The 20,710-nt window shown below is 42.2% G+C and overlaps 1 protein-coding gene across 1 annotated transcript; it reads left to right on the top strand.

Annotated features, from left to right (window-relative positions):
• Positions 1-1,795: 1,795 nt before the first annotated feature.
• Positions 1,796-10,203, top strand: LOC127766291 (formin-like protein 20). Its single transcript, XM_052291374.1, has 4 exons — positions 1,796-2,245; positions 8,273-8,503; positions 8,603-9,785; positions 9,854-10,203. The coding sequence occupies exons 1-4, from the start codon at positions 1,796-1,798 to the stop codon at positions 10,201-10,203; spliced, it is 2,214 nt and encodes a 737-aa protein (XP_052147334.1).
• Positions 10,204-20,710: the final 10,507 nt, after the last annotated feature.

Here is a 20,710-nt window from a genome sequence, read left to right as displayed (position 1 = left end):
GGGCTTTTGCTCTGTAGTCAGTGTTAGCACCATCACCTGTCAGATCTCACTGCTTCTTCCACAAAGTGATGGTCCTGGTCCATTGGTGTTTGTCGTAAATCTATTGTGTGGCCTAGTGTAGAGGGAGCCGTGCAACCATGGACGATGAGTCGACGACATTGGCACCTCCCCATCATCCTTGCTCATCATGCTCCACATCCCCGCCGACAGCCCAACACTGTCATTTTCCTAGCGTCATCCCAGGTCACCTCGCCATCTCCATTCCTATTCTCAAGCTTTATCCAGTGCTGCTGATTAGGAGGAAGAGGCTGGGAGGACACATGGTGCGATGGCACCACTTCCATATCGACCCCTGCGAAAAGCGGTTATCAGTTATCGCATGGCAAAGAATTGGGGTGAGCTCAAGCTTAAGGTCGTGGGAGTGAGCTCCGGTACCTCGCAGCCTCGAGCTCCCTAGCCATGGCTCATCCTCTTCCTTAAGCCTCCCCATGCGACAAGTGTCATCCTCAAAGGCTACTGTCGAGCTCGCCCTTAGCCATGGGCCCTCAAGCTCTCGCCCCGTTTGCTACCGTCAACCTTGTCCCCCGCCAGCACCCTTGAGTTCTCACCCAAGTCGCCGTCACCCTTGAGCTTTCTGGAAGAAGAACAGAAGAGCAAAATACGAGAAAAGGATAAGGAAAAAAGAAAAAAGATAGAGGGGAGAGGAGGTGGGGGAGGTGTTGTTGTGGGGTGGTGGCGGCCGCCACATTAGTACACCACGTAGGATTCCATAATGGATGTGGTAAGTTGGCACTGGAATGACATATTTTAACAACATCTGAGATCTAAATATGCATTTCGAGAGTTTGATGATACGACGTGACAAGTTTAGGGACTGCTGGTGTATTTTACTCCTTACAAATTTTAGAATTTTTAGAGCATGAACAATATTTCAAAGTTTTCTCGAAAGATAACATTCATTTCCCTTAATCAAAAAACAATTTAAGACCAAGCAAATCGAGGTAAAAGATAGCAACATCACAAAATTTTAGAGAGGGTGGCAAAAAAATATAGTATTAATCTTGCACTATGAGGCAGGAAAAATAATGACGACACCACTTCTTCCTATTGCCCATTCACGCCCAGCTAGCTGACCATGTAAGAGCCTGTCATCTTCTTCCACTTCCACCCCTGCACGTTGGCAGCTTCTTCCCTTCCATCCTCATGACCACATCCAATTCAGGAGATAAACAAAAAACCCTTTTATTTTCCTCTATCTCCGATTCATCCCGATCTCGTTGGTAACTGATGGCGCTGCTGAGGAAGCTCTTCGCTCGCAAGGCCATGGATGGATTGTCATGCATCTCCGAACGGGTCTATGGTACGTGCCCGCACTGATCGATCAAGCAGAGAATGATCTTGTTCTGCAACTAATTCTTCTGAATCAATTTGATCGCCACTTGTTTCGATCGATGCAGTGTTCAACTCGTGCTTATCAACGGAGCCACTCGTCGACGACGACGACGACGAGGAGGTGGCGCGCAATGATCACCTGATCAGCACCGTGATCCAGCTCAAGAGCTGCCACCCGCACGGCGCCTCCCTCATGCTCCTCAACCTGTTCGCCGCCGGCGGCGGCGAGGAGGCCTCCTCCCTCCTCCCCGTCGACGCGCTCCGGCGGCACGGCGTCGCCGCCGTCGCCGAGTACCCGTGCGGCCACTGGCATGGGCCGTCGCTCCCGCTCGCCACGGCCCGCGCGCTCCTCGCCACCTGCGTCCACTGGCTGGTCACCGACGGCCAGCGCAACGTCCTCCTCATGCGCTGCGACCGCGGCGCGCGGCCGGCGCTCGCGCTCGCCATGGCCAGCCTGCTGGTGTACATGGAGGAGGAGCCCGCGCCGCCGGAGCTCGTGACGACGACCCTGGCGGCGGTGTACGGCAGGGCACCGGTGGCGCTGCTGCTCGCCGCCGGCTCGGCACTGGATCCACGGCCCTCTCACCTGAGGTACCTGCAGTACGTGGCAAGGCTGAGGGGGATGACGACGAGGCATGGACCACCACCACCATCGCCCCTCCTCGTCTTGGACTGCCTCATCCTCAGACCTGTTCCAGATTTTGATGGCAATGGGGGATGCAGACCGGTTGTCCGAGTTCATGGTCGCCGCGACGCCGCCGCCGACTACGACGGCGATCGGGCCGATGATGCTTCACCCAAGATCCTGTTCAGCACACCGAGGATCAAGCAGCACTTCAGGCAGTACAACCAGGTGATGATTTTTTTAGGCAAAATTGTTTATATAGCATTGAAAGTTCACGTTTTTTTATAGCACCGAAAGATACCGGTTCACTTTAATAGCACCTAAAGTTCACCCCGTTCCCATTTCTAACACTTTCATCAACTCTCGATCATTTTCCATCCGCCTTGATCGCTATTGACCCAACCACGCACGCGATATGACGTTTATACCCCTTATAAGTATAAGTAGAATGCATGGCAATGAGGGGGTAGAAACGTCATATCGCGTGTCTGCGATCAAGGCGGACCGAATATGGTCGAGAATTGACGGAAGTGCTAGAAATGAGAACGGGGTGAACTTTGGGTGCTATTAAAGTGAACCGGTATCTTTCAATGCTATAAAAAAAACGTGAACTTTCGATGCTATATAACCAATTTTGCATTTTTTTTTTTACGGTGCTCCAATGGATAGCATTAGTTTTTACTCCTACCTCAGTACCATTAGATTAGAGGTAAAAGAACATTGAAAGACAATTGCTTCAAGTTTCATAACTCAGTTTGAATTTGTGTAAGTCAAACTTTTTCAAGTTTAATTAAGTTTAAAGAAAAATATACTAACACCTATAACATCAAATTAGTTTTCGTAAATATATTTTATAGCATATTTATTTTGTGTTAAAAATATTATCATGTTTATTTATAAACTTAATCAAACAAAAAAAGTTGACTTAGGATAAATTTAAAGTGACTTATAATATGAAAAGAAGAGGCTAATATAGTAGCAATAAGTAATTAATGCAATAACCTCATTTGCTATATTTTTAAATTCGAATTACGGTGTACAAAAGTATACTTATAATTTCAAAATTGGAACTTGGCATATATATACACATACGACGAATTTAAAATTAAGTAAATTTCACAACAAACTACTCTTTTTCCAATGTTTCACATTAGACCAAGGATATCTCAAGATTTTCACTTATATATAACACCGTATTTCTTTGCCAAGAGTTGCAATTTGGGCCAGGGTCAACGATCTGGTATGGGCTTATTCCGACGAGCAGTCATCTTGTTGTCCAATTGCTGCTGGGAAAAAGTCCACGGAAGGTTCCTCAACTTGTCATCGAGTTACAAAATCATCCCCCAACCGCAAAACCAGATATATGACATCCCTTAACTTACAAAACCGTTCACTTTAGGTCCTTTGGTGGTTTTGAATCCGGTTTTGTCCGACGTGGCGGCTGAGTCAGTGTGGGCCCCACATGTCAAGGTGTCCACATCAGCAACTTATCTTTTTCCCCAAATTATTTTCGTTTTGGGCCCCACTTTCATTCTCACTCTCCCCTCTCTCTCTTTCACTCCTTCCTCCCTCTCTCTCTGCTCTCGCACCGCACGAGCATGGGGATGCCGGTCGGCGCTAGGGTTGGCGCACACGGCGACGTGCGCAGCCGGAGGGCGGTGCGATCGGCGACGGTGGCTCCCAGGGGGTCTTAGCTTTCCCCAGGAGGCGGCGCGAGCTCGTCGGCCTCCCCGCCCCCCTCGCTGGCGTCGCCTCCTCCCTCTTCGTGCACGCTCGCCACTGGCCTCCCCGATGTGGTAGGCGGGGCGGTGTTGGGCGAAGTGGCCACGCACAAAGCTGGTGGGCGCGGAGCGGCGGTGGCGGCGATGGAGTGCAGAGGACAGTGGCGGATGGAGCCGACGGCGGATGCGACAGGCGGGGCGGCGTCGGGCAAAGCGGTGGCGCACAAAGCCGGCAGGGCGGAGCGGGGTGGCAGCGATGGATTGTATAGGACGGCGGCGGATGGAGCCGGTGGCGTGCAGCTACCGGAGAGGGCTTGGGAGGGAGGTACAGCCGGTCCAAGGTGGTGGAGGTGCGCAATGTCCCAATCAACTCAAGTGGCGGTGGAGTTGCTTCCGGTGAGCGGTGGCCTTTCCCCCTTCTCCCGCCAGCGTGGCTAGCGTGGCTGGCCTCCTCTCCCCTTTCTCCCGCTGGCATGGCCGACAGTGTCTCCCCTCTCTCCCGCCAGTGCGGCCGGCCGACAGCCTCTCCCATCTCTCCCGCCGGTGCGGCCATCCGGTCACCTCTCCCCTCTCTCCGGCCGGTGCGGCCGGCAGGCCTCCTCTCCCGCTGGCGCCCCCGAGTCCGGCCGGGCTCCTCTCCTCACTCCTCTAAGTCCGGCGATGTGATCTACTCCCTGCGTCCCAAAAAAGGCAACCTAGGAGGAAAAAAGGTCACATCCCCTCCTAGGTTGCCTTTTTTTCGGACGGAGGGAGTAGGAGTAACATAAAGAAGGGGAAAGAGAGAGGGCGATGAGTTGGCATCCTGACATGTGGGGCCCACGTAGGTTCCATGCTGACTCAGCCGCTACGTCGGATAAAACCGGTATCAAAACCACCGAATGACCTACAACAAACAGTTTTGTAAGTTGAGGGATGTCATGTATATGGTTTTACAGTTAGGGGATGATTTTGTAACTCGATGACAAGTTGAGGGACCTTCGGTGTACTTGTTCCATTGTTGCTGCTGTCTCTGGTCAGGCATTCCGCGCAAGGCGCAGACAATGGCAGGAAATGGGGGTGAGCGAGGCAGGCACGCGCGCTGTTGGGGGGCCCTAATGGGCGGACGATCGCCACACGATCGATCCCGCGATCATATCCGCCCCCCTCCCCCTATACTCGATACATTCCTCCCTCCTCTCTCCCCTTTCTCCTCCCCTTCTTCCCTTCCTACTACAGTACACCACACAAATTTTTTTTAAAAAAACAAAAATTTAGAAAAATTTATGTATAGAAATACTATATATAAAAAATTTGAATTCAAATTCAAATTTGAATCGGGTATGTAAACTTTTGACTTATAAACTTTGGGTCTATAAACTTTAGGTGTATAAACTTTAGATGTATAGAAATACTATATATAGAAAATATTTGAATTTAAATTCAAATTTGAATCGGATATAATTCAATTTTAAATTTGAATCGGGTATGTAAACTTTTGACTTATAAACTTTAGGTCTGTAAACTTTAGGTGTATAAACTTTAGATGCATAAAAATACTATATATAGAAAATATTTGAATTCAAATTCAAATTTGAATCAGATATAATTCAAATTCAAATTTGAATCGGGTATGTAAACTTTTGACTAATAAACTTTGGGTCTATAAACTTTAGTTCTATAAACTTTAGATGTATAGAAATACTATATATAAAAAATATTGAATTCAAATTCAAATTTGAATCGGATATATAAAATTTTGTCTAAACTTTAGATGTGTAAACTTTGGGTCTCTGAACTTTAGATGTGTAAACTTGAGGTGTATAAACTTTAGGTGCATAAATTTACTAAAATAGGAAAGTAATGCAATGCCAAAAAAAGGAAACTAGTGGAGGGAGGGAGGGGGGAGGGGAATTGATCGCTACCCCCCGTCCCAGGCGATCGATTGCCGATTAGGATTTCCGGCGCTGTTGCATATCATGGTCCTATGCCAATGCCACGCGGAAAAGCTAGTTAGCGCGTGCGCCGCCAACGCGCATTTCTAGCCCACGCGGCCCACGCGCACACGCTCTCCTTTTTTTCTTTTTCTAAACTAAACTAATTTAGTTTAGATTAGTTTTTTTTACTAGTGATTAGTTTTAACTTTAAAATTTTAAATTTTGGATTTGAAAGTTTTTAAATCTCGAGTTGAAAATTTTCAAATCTCAAGTTGAAAGTTTTCAAATATTTCAAATATGGACTTGAAAGTTTTTGAATTTCAAGTTGAAAGTTTTCAAATCTCGAGTTGAAAATTTTCAAATCTTAGGTCGAAAATTTTCAAATCTGGACTGGAAAGTTTTCGAATCTCAAGTTGAAAGTTTTCAAATCTGAGCTGAAAGTTTTCAAATCTCGGGTTGAAAGTTTTCAAATCCGAGTAGAAAGTTTTCAAAATTTGACTTTAAAATTTAAATCAAAAGTTTTCAAATATGACTTAAAAATTTTCAATCTGTTAGTAAGAAAATCTCCCAAAAAAAATAAAAAAAATCTTGAGAATCTTTTCCTAATTACTCATCATTAGTAGTTAAGTGGGTATTAACTATTACTATTATAGAGTAGTTAGAGAGGTGCTCGCTGCACGCGCCAGCTAGCAGCCCCCAATGCCACGCGCGTTTTTTTATGCCGAGGCCCGAGAGGTGGGAGAGCGTCCGTCCGTGTCCGTCGCGCCTATCCTGTAGTGTACTGTGTACAGGGCGTCAGGGCGACGTGATCATCCGGCCGGTTCATGTGTTCTTCCAGGACAAGCCGCGGTGGACACGGTCGGACTCCGACCCAGTTCGTGCCACGATGTACGCCATCTCGCAGCCACCATCAACCGCCTGCTGCCGGGCCATGCATCGTGCGGGCGTCCTGGCTTCCTCCCCCGTTTAATTCCTAATCTCTCACTGACACAGTGACACGTGAGCCACTGATCCGAAGTAAAAGTTTTTTCCAAAAAAATCTATACGGACTAAATTCTTATTACTAACACTGTATGCCACACCGTGAGTATATTGGGTTGTCTATAACTTTTATCTATTTAAATCAATCTGTTGTAGGAGTTCTTTAAGAAAAAAGTTATTACGTGTAGTAGTGCTCAAAGTTTATTTTATACAAAATCCGGTCTAAAGTTAAAATAGTATCTGTACGATGGTCCAAGATTAAACCATAGTAAAAACAATTAACTAGACCGGCTAATGCTCAAGTTGATCTTTCAATCGTATGATCAAATCCAACAGCAAATTTGATATTAGAACGTGAACATTCAGAATATAAAGAATTCAAGTGCTTATTAAAAAAACATTTTTTTTGAAAAAAATATATTACAAATATAGGTACTCATATACATGCACATACTCACCTCTATGGACACACGCACACAACCTACCACCTCCGAAAGATTGAGCGGTATGCAGTGTTAATCCTATCGGTTAGGCCGATTTAATTGGGCCTCACCGAAATGCCGAAAGTTGGGAAATTTCGGTTTGGAATTTCTGAAATTTTGAACAAAATTTAGTTGAATTTGAAAAAATATTACCAAAATTTATGAAAAAATTGAAAAATTTCGGCCGAAGTAATATCGTATCGGAGGGAAATTTCGGTCCGAAATTTCCAACCCTGGCGGTACGTATATCTAGAGAATAATAAAGCTATGAGAGATGTCTCACTGTCAACTGATATTTTACCTAAGCAATACTTAATTTTATTTGCAAGTCTTGAATTTGAGATTTTTAAAGCACTAGCATAATGCCCATGCATTGCAACGGTTTTTTTAAAAAATAGTTTGTTGTATATATTACAAAGGCTCAAAAAGAAGTTATTCCTATTGGCTAGAGCGACGAAAAACCAATAATAAGGGTATTAGATTATTACTTCCTCCATTTCACAATGTAAGGCTTTCTAGCATTGACTATATACATATAGATGTTAATGAATCTAGACGTATGTATGTGTTTAGATTCATTAACATCTAAATGAATGTGGGCAATGCTAGAAAGCCTTACATTATGAAATAGAGGGAGTATATTTTTCTTGTGTAAGGTCTGGCTTGTGGGGGCTAGGAAAGTTAAAGGCTTCTTACTTTTTGCGTGCCCCACATGATAGTGGGTGTTAGTGGCAAAACCGCCACCACCACTATCTATCTTTTTTATAGTAGTATAGATAAATTCGGTTTGACGTATTTGAATTTCATTCTGTACTGTCACATTCACTGAACTTTGCACCTTAAACTGCAACTGTAATTTCTTGCATGATGCATGCTTATATTTAGAAATTGTAATCATGGCCATAGGTGATTTCTTTTTATGCTGTGAGAAATTAATTCAAAATTAAAAATATATTTTTTACTCATAAAGCAAATGAAAATTCAATGGCTAGGATTTGTTGTTTGCTCTTACCACCCAATGGGTAACAAGGAGCACCATAAAACAGCTCATCTTTTGTCAAATTGATCAACTCAGTTCTCCTATTTGGCCTAATAGGTTTCATGGTCACTAATTTTTTGACATGCTCTGGCCATCATGTATGTCATGGTCTTTCGTAGGCGAAAAGTGCGGTGGTAAAAGTTAACATTGAGTGTCAAGTGCGAGGAGATGTCGTCATCGAGTGCGGCCATGTCGGCGAGAACACAGATGAGGAGGAGGAGGAGGCCATGTTCAGGATCATGTTCAACACCTGCTTCTTGGAGTCCAACATGATGGTGCTCACCCTGGACGACATTGATCTGCCATGGAACTGCAGAAGGGAGAGATTCCAAGAGGACTTCAAGATCGAGGTATATTATGTATACATGCATGGTCAGTACTACTTTACGACTTCATTTTCAGACAAAATTTTATATGACAAGTGTATGTCGTTGATGGTGAGCTACTAGGTGTTCTTCTCAGAGGTGGATGTATCGGACAATGATAGTCATACAGCAGAAATGTTGGGCGATAGCCATGATGGGAATGCAGAGTTGTTCTATGATTTTGATGACATCTCGATAGACTCGGGTTCGAGCTCAAAGTACCATGAACAGCATGACGAGGACGGGGAGAGCAGATCGTCAGAGACAGGTGGTTGCAGTTCAGATGAGAAGGGAAGCAATGGCAGTGGCAATGAGGTCAGATTTTTGCCTGAAGCTGACGTCACCAAAGACAGCTTAGAGGAAGAAACAGGCAATCGACAAGAGGAAAGCAGCAATGCTGTCCAACCAACACTTGTCACGAGTAAAGACCCAAATGCAGACACAGCGTCAGACTTGCAAGAAAGCAGAATGGCAAAAGGCACTTCTCAAGAAGCCTGCATACAAGAGGGGGCTGACAGTAGTGTTAGAACTGAAGTCGATCACAACAGAATGGCAGGTATTGGAGCCCTGAAACCCCAGCCTAAGAGGAGAACATGGCAAAATCTCAGCAAACAATCTGCCATTCCGATCGTTAATAAGAAGAAAGCGAAGAAACCAGACATTGGACCATCAGATGTTAAGAAGCCTTCGAAGGGAAAGATGCTCCTCAAGCAAACCTTGCAGAAGGGAATCCTCATCGCAACTTCTAGCTGTAAGAGCAGTACGGTTCAAGCTAACACAGGTCCAGTTCCTCGCAAGAAACATGCCAATGCTATCAGATCGAATCACGGAACAGGTCAAGCAACAAAAACTCCAACTCATTCTAAAACGAAATTGGAGAATAGCTCACATCAAGAAACAGGAGATACAGCGACCCAAAAAGATGATGCGATTGAAAACACCACAGAGACAGAACCAGCAACTTCGATCATTCAAACGCGTCCACCAAGCCCTCCAAGAAAAAGGTTAAATCCAGAAGGCAGCAAAGATAGCCTTAGACGACCTATAGAAACAGCCATGAAATCACCTACTCCTACATCTGGCAACTCATCAACTGGAGGAGCAGCAAAACAGGAGGCGACAACGGCATCAACCGAAGCACATTCTGCAAAAGTGGTTCTGAAGAAATCCCTGTCATCACCAGCTATCTCGCGATCACTGACAACTACTTCATCATCATCACCAAAGAGGAGGAGCAATGTGACTTCTCATCCTAGCTCAGTGCTGCGTAAGGCTGCATCTTCTTCCTCACCTCGAGCACGAGCATCATCTCCTCTGCCACCAATTCTGCTTAAGGTTGCGTCTTCTTCCTCACCACGAGCACGAGCATCTCCTTCGCCACCAAGATCACCTTTGGCCAGCTCCAAGGTCAGCAGAGCAGCATCAGCTACTCGGCTAGCGACGCAGCCGGTCACATCAACGCATTCAAGGATGCCTCGCCGTGCATCATTCGGCGAGTCAACCTCCACGAATGGGCGTTCTCTGTCGCCGAGAACATCTACGACTACAAAGAACCATCCCATTGGCATGAAAGACAGCAGCAGAAGCTTGTCACCTCTATCACCAAGATCGGCAAGACCACGGCCATCACCACTAGAGACACATACTACAGCTACCACAGCGCCAGCAAGGCCAACAAGATTTAGCTTATGATTTCCTGGACATATGAGTGCATTTGTAGTCCTATTGAATTTTCATATTTCTAAGGTGTTTCAGTATAAGGTTACCTCTGTCCATGGCAATGCACGGCGATTTCTTGAACATGTAACTATTTTGGCTTATTTCTGATGCTAGAATTATAAACAGTACGAAGATATTATAGGTGGACATTGGCCTTGTGTTGTGTCCAGATTCACTAAAGTTAGATCCTGACATTGATACGATGCACAAGGAAACAGGTAATGCGAAGGTGAAAGTAATGACAATGCACTGCATATACTTGCTATAACATGAAAAATTCTACTGGCAACAAAATATTTCACCGGATCACCACCCAGACAAGAATAAATGGCGAGAAACTTATTCTTTAGATCACCATTCAGACAACTTATTCTTTCACCACCCAGAATGTCTGTGCAACTTATTCTTCAGACAAAAACCAAACCGCGAGAAGCACACCAGTAACTTGAAAATTCTAGACTGAGAAAACCGTTCATTTTGGAGAGGTAGCCATGAAGTTTGGCTTTTGTTATGCATGTAACAGACTCCAACAAGCAGGGTGAATAAAAGGAGAAGAATGAAAATGTTGTAGATGTAAAGCAGTGCCAAACTCTGCTTCCTCTGTTCTCTGATCTTTCTTCAGTTTACTGTAGCCATCCGAAAAACTTTAGGTAGCTGTGATTCAGGAGCAATAGCCGAGGAAATCTATCTATTAGTATATACTAAAAGTCTATTAAACTTCCTACAAATGCTCTTATATCGTCACATGGCACCCTTTAAACACTCCCGAGTCACCACATGACACTCTAATAAAATAGAGAAATCTAATTATCAATTTTCATTTAAATCGGTGGACCCATCTACGTCTCCGTGCTGCGTTCTCACGCCTGTACCTACACTCCCTCTATTCCTTTTTTTCTTTATTCTCATGATAAATAAGGTTATTTTTAGCCCTAAAAATCCCATAGATAGATATCAACCTACTAATATAGCTAGCTCTGCCTCTATCTTCTCTTTATAGTACACTAAACATCATACAAACATTTCTAAATAGCTACATGGCACTCTTATTATTGAAAATCCAGAAAAGAATAAAGCATTCGACCATCGATTTCTACTTAAATTGATTCTAGATCGTTAGATCTATCTTTGTGTTAAAAAAAATCATCTCGAACCTCACTTTGCGCCCCTGTGCAGCGTTATGACATAGAATGATCGGATGTACAAAGGTAAAGGTCGCACCAACTTATGGTAAATTATTTGATACCATAATAATATTGTTGATTATGAAAAAAATGTAAATCTGATAATGTTACAGCTACAGTGCAAATATGTTCTACGAACACATATATACATTGTTCATTATTATTGTAAATTTAATAGAGAGGGTTGTAATTCATATCAACTCCAAATTGAGCTGTTCAACTTGCAAAATTTAATATGTTCTACGAACACATACATACATTGATCTACATGTTTGTTTAGTTTTTCTGTATTGCTTATTTGGTTTTTATTTGGGTTTTTCCTCGTTTTGCGTGCCAATGTGTAGATTCCGTCATTTCGGAATATCGCGACCGCGAGGAAAAGAGTTCGAAAGATTAATGGAAGAAGCAAGGCAAGTCACACATTCCCCTTGAGGATATTGAGCCTACTTTATAAAATGGTTTACTGTTTGTAAATAAATTGCATGTTTTGCTTATTACATTGGAATTGGATTACCTATCTGCTTGCTTGTGCCACCTTTGCTTTATATCCATCCTTTGTTATATTTGGGTGATAACTTGACTAGCTCGTGTCTCTTATGTGAATAACCTAGAATTATATATGCTTAGCCATGCTTAATTAGCACTAGCTCACATCATGGGATAATCACACTATGTACATTTAGTATCTTGATGAGCTGCGAGCTCAAGACATTTGGCCATGTTTATTGGTCATAATTATCCAACCAAAATATGGCTTAATGGTGGGCTGTGGGTGCATGGTTTTGATTGTTGCACACATGGCAGATAAGGAATGGTTCGCAGGAAATCTCTAGAAGACTTATCATACTTACCACAACCAAGCATGGGCAACTGCTGAACTTGTAGTATAGCTTTTCCCTTTCTGACATTCCTAGGCAGGGGTGGGCGCGATGGAGTTTGGATGGACTGGGTGGTGGTCTATGCAGCTTCCGGATGCACCAAGGCACAAGAGTGGGCTGCACACCATGGTTTTAAAGGTGGGGGGTGAAACCTGCAATGTGGTGAGCTTGGTTAGGACAAGTTATGCGAAGGGTCTTGTCATGATTTCCCTCTTTGCAGTACCATGGTAGTACTTCGAGGCATGGCAACACGTGTGGAATCGAGTCTTGTGGGTATAGTTATAAACCTCTAGCCAAAGTACAACTATTCGAATAGTTGTGCCCATAATTATGGGCGATCGACCAACTTCACCATGATTAGTCTCACACTATTAATTAACTTGACTTAATGAACTGGTGTAGTGTGTAGCGTTGTTTAGTAGATATTAATCTTGCCTTAATTAATCAATTGTTTTACTATTTTCTATAAATGCTTACAACATTCCTTTGTCTCTCCTAGCACGTCTGCATCATTGGTGTGGCTTGCTGAGTATGGCGGTTGTACTCAGCCTTGCTATTATTCCACCTTTTTAGAAGTGTAGTGCTTCTGAACAAAAGACGAAGTTTGAAGACCAAAGCTTATACCTCAGTTGAGTTTTGCCTGTGGACTGAAGCTGAAGTCCCGCTAGGATCGCCCTTTTCTGTTGATGCTTTCTTTTCCGTGTGAGGACTAAATGTCTCTTCTGTAAGTATTTACGTTTTATTTACATTCGGATTGATATATTAGTTTGTCGTTTTGTGTATCCTAGCATGATTCCTAGACATGGATTTATACAAAAAATAGTCTAGCTAAATTTCTAGGTGTGACGGATAGTTTGTCTCCTGAAGACATAAAGGGAGATCTTTGCTATTGCTTTTATTAAAAACATTGCCATGAGATGATTTGATAATTTTCATTATGTGCCTTCTAGAGGGGCTTCTGGAGGAATCTTGGTTCTGTGGATTAGTATTGTTTTCTTGGGCAACCTAATCCTATATACCTATAGAAATGATCTCTACTTATTGTATTTATTATCAATTTGCTGAGCTATGGTTCATCCCCATCACCCCAATAATCCATGGTCGTTTGATCATATTTCGATGGTCCTCCGAGTCGGCTGTTGTACGAAAGCCGAAGCGGCTTCGGATCCTCGATGGAGCAATCCTTGTGGGGAGAACACAACCCACATCCACATGGGACGAATGACCCATCCCGTTGTAGGATCGTAAATGGTCCTTTCCACCTTAAAAACTAGCCAATGAGGTGAGGGGATCCCCCACTTATATATTAGGTCCCTTATCCTTCCACAACCAATGTGGGACTATTCAACAATATCCCTCTTCACATATTGGTGACCCTTAGCCATTCATCGGGCTCTCCCACTTATATATTAGGTCTCTTACCATTCCACAACCAATGTGGGACTATTCAACAATGTCCTTCTTCACATATTGGTGTCCCTCAGCCGTTCACCGGCTCTCCCACTTATATATTAGGTCTCTTACCATTCCACAACCAATGTGGGACTATTCAACAATGTCCTTCTTCACATATTGGTGTCCCTCAGCCGTTCACCGCCCCTTTACCGTATTCCTATAGTCCCTCGGGTATACAGTCCCCACAGGCACCCACGGTCCATCAGGCCATCACACACACTTTGTCCCCTCAGGCCAAAGATGTTGAACTAGCCAGACTTTGATACCAATTGTAGGATCATAAAGGGTTTTTCCTACCCTAAAAAGCTAGCCAATGAGATGAGGGGCTCCCCTACGTATATATTAGGTCTCTTACCCTTCCCCAACCAATGTGGGACTATTTAACCAGGAGTGTTGTGCCGTTATCAGCCGCACTGCCTCCACCACACGCGTGCACACGGCGTCGTCTCAGCCCACGCCAGCGTCCCTCCCTCTCCCGCGACGTGTGAGGTCGCCCCTCCCGAACTCCCCAGCATGGTCGCACCTATCCAGCCGAAACGTCGATAGCGTGCAGTTCTTCTCTGCGCACCAAACGATGGATCCCCTTTCTCATCCGTTTCTCTTTCTTCTTACACAAGCACCGATCCCCTTCCTTCGGAGCACCGCTTATTACTACCTTCCCCTTGACGTTCTCTAATAATTGAATGTTGATGTTTTATCTAGGAGTTTGCCAGGTTCTCTTGAATACCTATTGATTTTGCATGCCTCGTAGCTGCCCAAGATAAGCAGTAGCCAGACAAAGCCAGGATGAATCTCTAGCAACCGCCAACTATGATAGTTTCGACGATTTCATCGACTCGGATCTACTAATGCAATTCATCAGTTGCAATTCTTGATACTTCAGATGTCGTGCTTTCTCTTAATTACTTTCTGCCCACTACGCTGTCGTTAAAATTTTGGGCTGCTTTGATATTCTTATTTCTGTGGCTCATCTGGTACGTACATCCAGGTATAGTGGCCAAAAGGCCGGAGCCCGACATCCCGGCCTACGGAACAGGGTTTTGGCCCATCCCAGACACGGCCCGGCCCGACCGGTGTAGGACTTGTGCTGGCCCGACCCGACCATTGGGCCATGCCTGGGAATCTGTCTCTGCATGGTGGGGGGGCCGGCTCAGCATGACACGGTCCAATGATCAGGGAGGCAAAATAGATGAGGATATAAAATAGACTTATTTCAGCCATAGAAGGTGTGGCCCAAAGAGATGAGGGAAGCAAAACAAACTTATTATAGCCATATAAGACATGACCGAAAGAGATGAGGGAGGTAAACTAGACTTAATCCAAGGAGGAGCACAATAAGCTTTCGTGCCATCGGGCTGGCCGACACGGCCCAAATCTTATTGGGCCGTTATTGCAGCCGGTGGGTGGGCATGGCCTAACCCGACGTGTAGGTCGAGCCGTGCCGGCCCGACAAATCTCATGCCCAAGCCTAGTCGTGCCCTGGTTGGGCCGGGCTGGGCGGCCCATTTGGCCATGTATACCCTTTTCACCTATCTACATTCTACAGTCACTTTACAATATCTCAATTGATTTGGTTTGTGATTTTTATTTAAGAATATAGGAATATAGGAACTTAAATTGAAAGTACTTGATTCATTAGATTTTCTATTGTATTATGTGCGTGTGTTCTAATATCTGCACTTAGCTTTTTTTTTACCACGTACGTTAGGAATGTGTTTGCTACCCCTTTGAATCGACATTATCTTTTTTTTTCCGAGCAGAAAATATATATATCGGATGCTATTGGAGGATCTTTGTTGCCCTTCTGCTTTTGTCAAGGCAAGTTTACAGCCATAGAGGAAATGCATGATTAGGTGCTTATTGTTCAATTCAGTGAATTATTTCAGAATAATTTAATCTTTTTTAAGCCTGAAATCAGTTACTTATCATTTTACAAAGAAAGTTGTATACTTGATTATCTCATTTACATATCTTATCCATGCATGTAGGCAGTAAAGTCTCTCTGTTGCAATGGGTACAATATCACATCTATTGTCCAATATGTGATTTTTTTTATTTTGTCCTACACTCTTCAAGGTCAAATAAACACGCTATTTCAAAAATATTTCTGAAATAACGTGTATGCAGCGGTAAAAATTCCTAAATGCACTACCACAGGAAGGGTGTGTTTAGTTCACGAGAAAATTAAAAGTTTGGTTGAAATTTGAATGATGTGACGGAAAAGTTGAAAGTTTATGTGCGTAGAAAAGTTTTGATGTAATAGAAAAGTTGGAAGTTTGAAGAAAAAGTTGGAGACTAAACCAGGCCTTTATCACGTTTTTGTGTGATCTGCAGCACTTTGTTTACTTCAGCACCCTTCACAACAGTTTCCATTGTACAAATCTGGCAGTCCCATTTTCTAACCATCGTATGTGAATGTTAGACCATTAATCTGATTTTTCGTTAATCAGCCTTTCTTTTGGTCAAGGCCAAGGCCACGAGAACGACTGCGAGCGCCAGGAGCCACGCGCAGATGCGAATGTAGGAACCAGAAAAGAGTAGATCGAGAAAGGATCGGACAGATTCACCCTTAATCAAACGAATTGGTAATTACTATTCTAACCTTCCACCTAATACTAAGTTAATACCTTGCTCACGTTTTAAGCACCTTCTTATCAGTACCTTCTATCCTAGTGTCTTAGATTATAAGCGATTAATGGTCCAGATAAATCCCAAACACCATAGAAAATCTCTTGATATTGTGGTAGCAGCGGGCCGGAGGCCGGAGCACATGGAGCGGGAGGCGAGCAGTGACAGCCAGCTAGAAGACAAAAAGAAAAAAAAACTAATAAGGTGGTCTTTGGATCCAGGGACTTAACTTTAGTCCCTATATTTAGATACTAATTTAGAGTATTAAATATAGACTACTTACAAAACTAATTACATAAATGAAAACTAATTTGCGAGACAATTTTTTTAAGCCTAATTATTTCATAATTAGAGAATGTTTATTGTAGCATCATGTAGTATCACATAGGCTAATCATGGATTAATTAGGCTCAATAGATTCGTCTCGCGAATTAGTCCAAGATTATGGATGGGTTTTATTAATAGTCTACATTTAATATTTATAATTAGTATCCAAACATTCAATGTGATAGGGATTTAAAAGTTTTAGTCCCATCTAAGCATATCATCCCATCACCCGCTAGCCGCCTAGCCCCACAGCAGTGACAGCCGCGGCTCGCAAGCTCAAGAAATCCAATGATGCACAGACAGGTCATCTCATCACGATTAATAGCACTTGTAAGATGACTGTACATTGCAAGAACATTGAATTTCATCATGATTAAACTGTTCATTACTTATTAATAGCACTTGCAAGATGACTGTACTACTACATTGCAAGAACATCGAATTTTCTCATGATTTAAACTTCTCTTCATGGCCCCAGACGGATGAAAATGGATTTGGGAATGCCCTGATAGGTTGGGCTAAGGTGAATGTGAATAGATCGTTCTCCACTTCAGATGGTGCTGCTGGTATTGGTGTGGTCATTCGGGACCATGATGGTTCATCGGTGCTCTCATCGTGGCATGCAGTACTACAATATCCCGTTCAGAGAAAGTGGAAGCTAGCTTTGGCTTGTCAGATCAGCATGTCACTATGGAGTATTTTGTTCAATCAGATCGCTTCCGATGATGCAAGTGCTGACATCAACACGGGAAAATCGATCTTGATGGGGCGCAGTAATTGCATAGAGCCAGGGCTTAGCGCGCTTACTGCGAGAGGTGAAATTTTGTTTTGTCGGAAGAGGGTGTGATGGGGTTGATCATGAATTAGCTATTTGGAAGAAGCTTGTACAGTTTGGAAAGGAGTTTTTTTAGGAAAAAAGTATCTACTTTGGTTTAACTTTCAAAATATTTGACCAACAATAATATAAAACGAATTATATTTGTTAAAAATTATATCATAGATTGAGATTTAAATTTACTTTCATATGGTTATAATTTTATTGATCAAACCATATAGTATATGAAAAATAATAAGTTAAAGATTAATTTTAGGCACCGTGTCAATTTTGACCGCGTTTTATATTATGGGATAGAGGGAGTATGTTCTTAGACACGATTTGGTCATAGAGCACAAGAAAATATTGCGATCAAGTTTTACTCTATTATATAATACGTGGATCTAGTCCACATCTTATATTTAGTCAGAATATGTAGGCCATGTACGTAGCCGGTACCCACCTTCTTCACAACTTGAATTATAAAAATAATATCAAAACTGTACGAGTAGGTTAGACTTCTTGCTTCATTGGTACAAATGGTTCCTTTGGTACAGATGGTTCCTTTTTCCTTGGTACATATGATTCTTTTTTCCTTGGAACAAAGAGGGAGTTTTTTATCCCTAAGTATGATGTAATAATATCGATTTGTACTAGATTATTAATAAGTATGTGGAAAATATTAAATTTTCAGTGAAAATTTCTACACTCATTTTTTTAGTGACTTCAAAGCATATTTAATGATATAAACTGAACTTCCAGCCCTATCATAGATTTTTACTTAAACTTTCTCAATCAAGCTCTTGCATCACTGTCAATATATAGCTTCTCTTCTAACTGGGTGCTCAATCGTCTATACTCAAATCGACGTCGTACAAAAATATATTGTTGCAACTCACTTTCTTAATTTGTTGCTTTTTTTTCCCATGACAAGGTGCCAACTACGAACGGGCACTAGGACACCAGAGCAGGGTCACCAATCACGACAGGTGGCGAGAGACATGGGGGTTTCGACTGCTCGATGTAAAGATGGCTTAAAGGCTCAGTTCGCTACTGTGGAGAATGATTGAACTAAATATTAGGTACCATTCTTTTCTGATTAAGATTGATTGGTTTTCATTAGCACGTCTTCAAACAACTAAACTGTATATTTGTGCAAAAATTTTCTATATAAAAGTTGCTCTAAAATATCACTTAAATTTATTTTTTAAGTTTGTAATAATTAAAACTCAATTAATCATGCACTAATGGCTTCATTGTTTTCCATGCTGTAACATTATCTTCATCTTTATTAGAAACGAACACCATCGAAGGGGAATTAGCACATGATTAAAGTAATATTAATTATTATAAACATAGAGAATAAATTTATTTGATTATTTGAAGAAACTTCTGTCACTACTACATAAAACGAAACATTTCCACTCCATCTGTAACCAAGGGCTTACGGAAATTGTTGATTTTTGCAGGCACATCAAGAACTGCCCTAGAAAATATATTTACGTATGTGGATATCTTCTATCTCTACCTATGTAATACGTTTTGCACGTGATGTTACCGAAGATATCCCTGGGGGAAACTTTTTTTACCAGGTGGATCTAAAGTATGTAACTTGAAAAATACGAGATTAATGTACCACTTTAATCGGATGGTCTTTGGAAAGTCTGATAGGCATATATTCAACCTCATCATCACCCTCAACACTTTTTAGTTTGAAAAACTAAAGTGGGAAGAGTAGGTTACTTGGTGCCTCAAACTGCTGGTTGTTTTCCTGATAACATCTACCAAGGACATATATCTCGGTGCCCACACTTTGCTCATGGCTGAAACAATAATTGGGGTATTGTCATCTCAATATCGATCAATAGTAATGTACAACTTGTACATACATCATTTATAGTTTCTGTCCACCACTCAGGACAACTGAGATAAGCCTTACAGCCTTAGTGTATGAAAAAAAAAAAAAATTCAAAACCATCCTAAAGGTCAATACGCTACAAGAGTCATAATGCAAAATCAGACAGGTTCCTAATTTGACATTGGTTCATAATTTGATTCAAAACATATTTAATGATATAAACTGAACTTCCAGCCCTATAATATAGGTTTTTGTTTGAACTTTCTCAATCGAGCTCTTGCATCACTATCAATATATAGCCTCTGGTCTAACTGGGTGCTCAATTATCTATAGTCATATCGACGTCGTATAGGAACATCTTGTTGCAACTCGCCTTTTTAATTTGTTACTTTGTTTTTTGCCCATGACTAGGTGCCAACTACAACCAGGCACTAGGGCATGAGGGCAGGGTCACCAATCGCGACAGGTGGCGAGAGAGATAGGGGTTTGGACTGCTCCATGTGTAGATAGCTTAAAGCCTCAGTTCGCTGCCTGCAGAGAATGGTTGAACTAGATATTATGTTCCATTCTTTTTTTATTAAGATATAGATTTTACCTTGGTTTCCATTAGAACTTGGTTTCCATTAGCATTTCTTCAAACGGCCAAACGATACATTTTATGCGAAAATTTTCTGTATAAAAGTCGCTCTAGAATATCAGATAAATTTATTTTTAAGTTTGTAATACTTAAAACTCCATTAATCATACACTAATGGCTTTATTGTTTTCCATGCTGTAACATCATCTTCATCTTTATTAGAACCGAACACTACTGAAGGGGTATTTGCACATGATTAAATTAATATTAATTATTATAAACTTAGAGAATAAATTTATTTGATTCTTTGAAGAAACTTCTGTCACTACTACAGAAAATGTTTGTCTAGATGATGCATAAGCCGTTTACACATGCATTTCCACTCCATCTGAACCAAGGGCATACAATAATTGTTGATTTTTGCAGGCACATCAAGAGCCGCCCTAGAAAATATATTTACGTATGTGGATATCTTCAATCTCTGCCTGTGTAATACGTTTTGCATGGGATGTTACTAAAGAAATCGCCAGTGGAAACACTTTTTTACCAGGCGGATCTAAATTATGTAACTTGAACAATACGAGATTAATGTACCACTTTAACTGGATGGGCTTTGGAAAGTCTGATAGGCATATATTCAACCTCATCATCACCCTCAACACTTTTACTCTTTTAGTTTGACAAACAAAAGTTAGGGAAGATGAGGTTAGAGATCCGAACGCAGTGATTTGGCTGTTTAGGTCGAACGGATG

This window comes from Oryza glaberrima, chromosome 3 (assembly GCF_000147395.1).
Source record: "Oryza glaberrima chromosome 3, OglaRS2, whole genome shotgun sequence".
Classification (NCBI taxonomy): domain Eukaryota; kingdom Viridiplantae; phylum Streptophyta; class Magnoliopsida; order Poales; family Poaceae; genus Oryza; species Oryza glaberrima.
The sequence above is the reverse complement of the archived record's forward strand: the minus strand, read 5'-3'. Positions and strand labels throughout refer to the sequence as shown.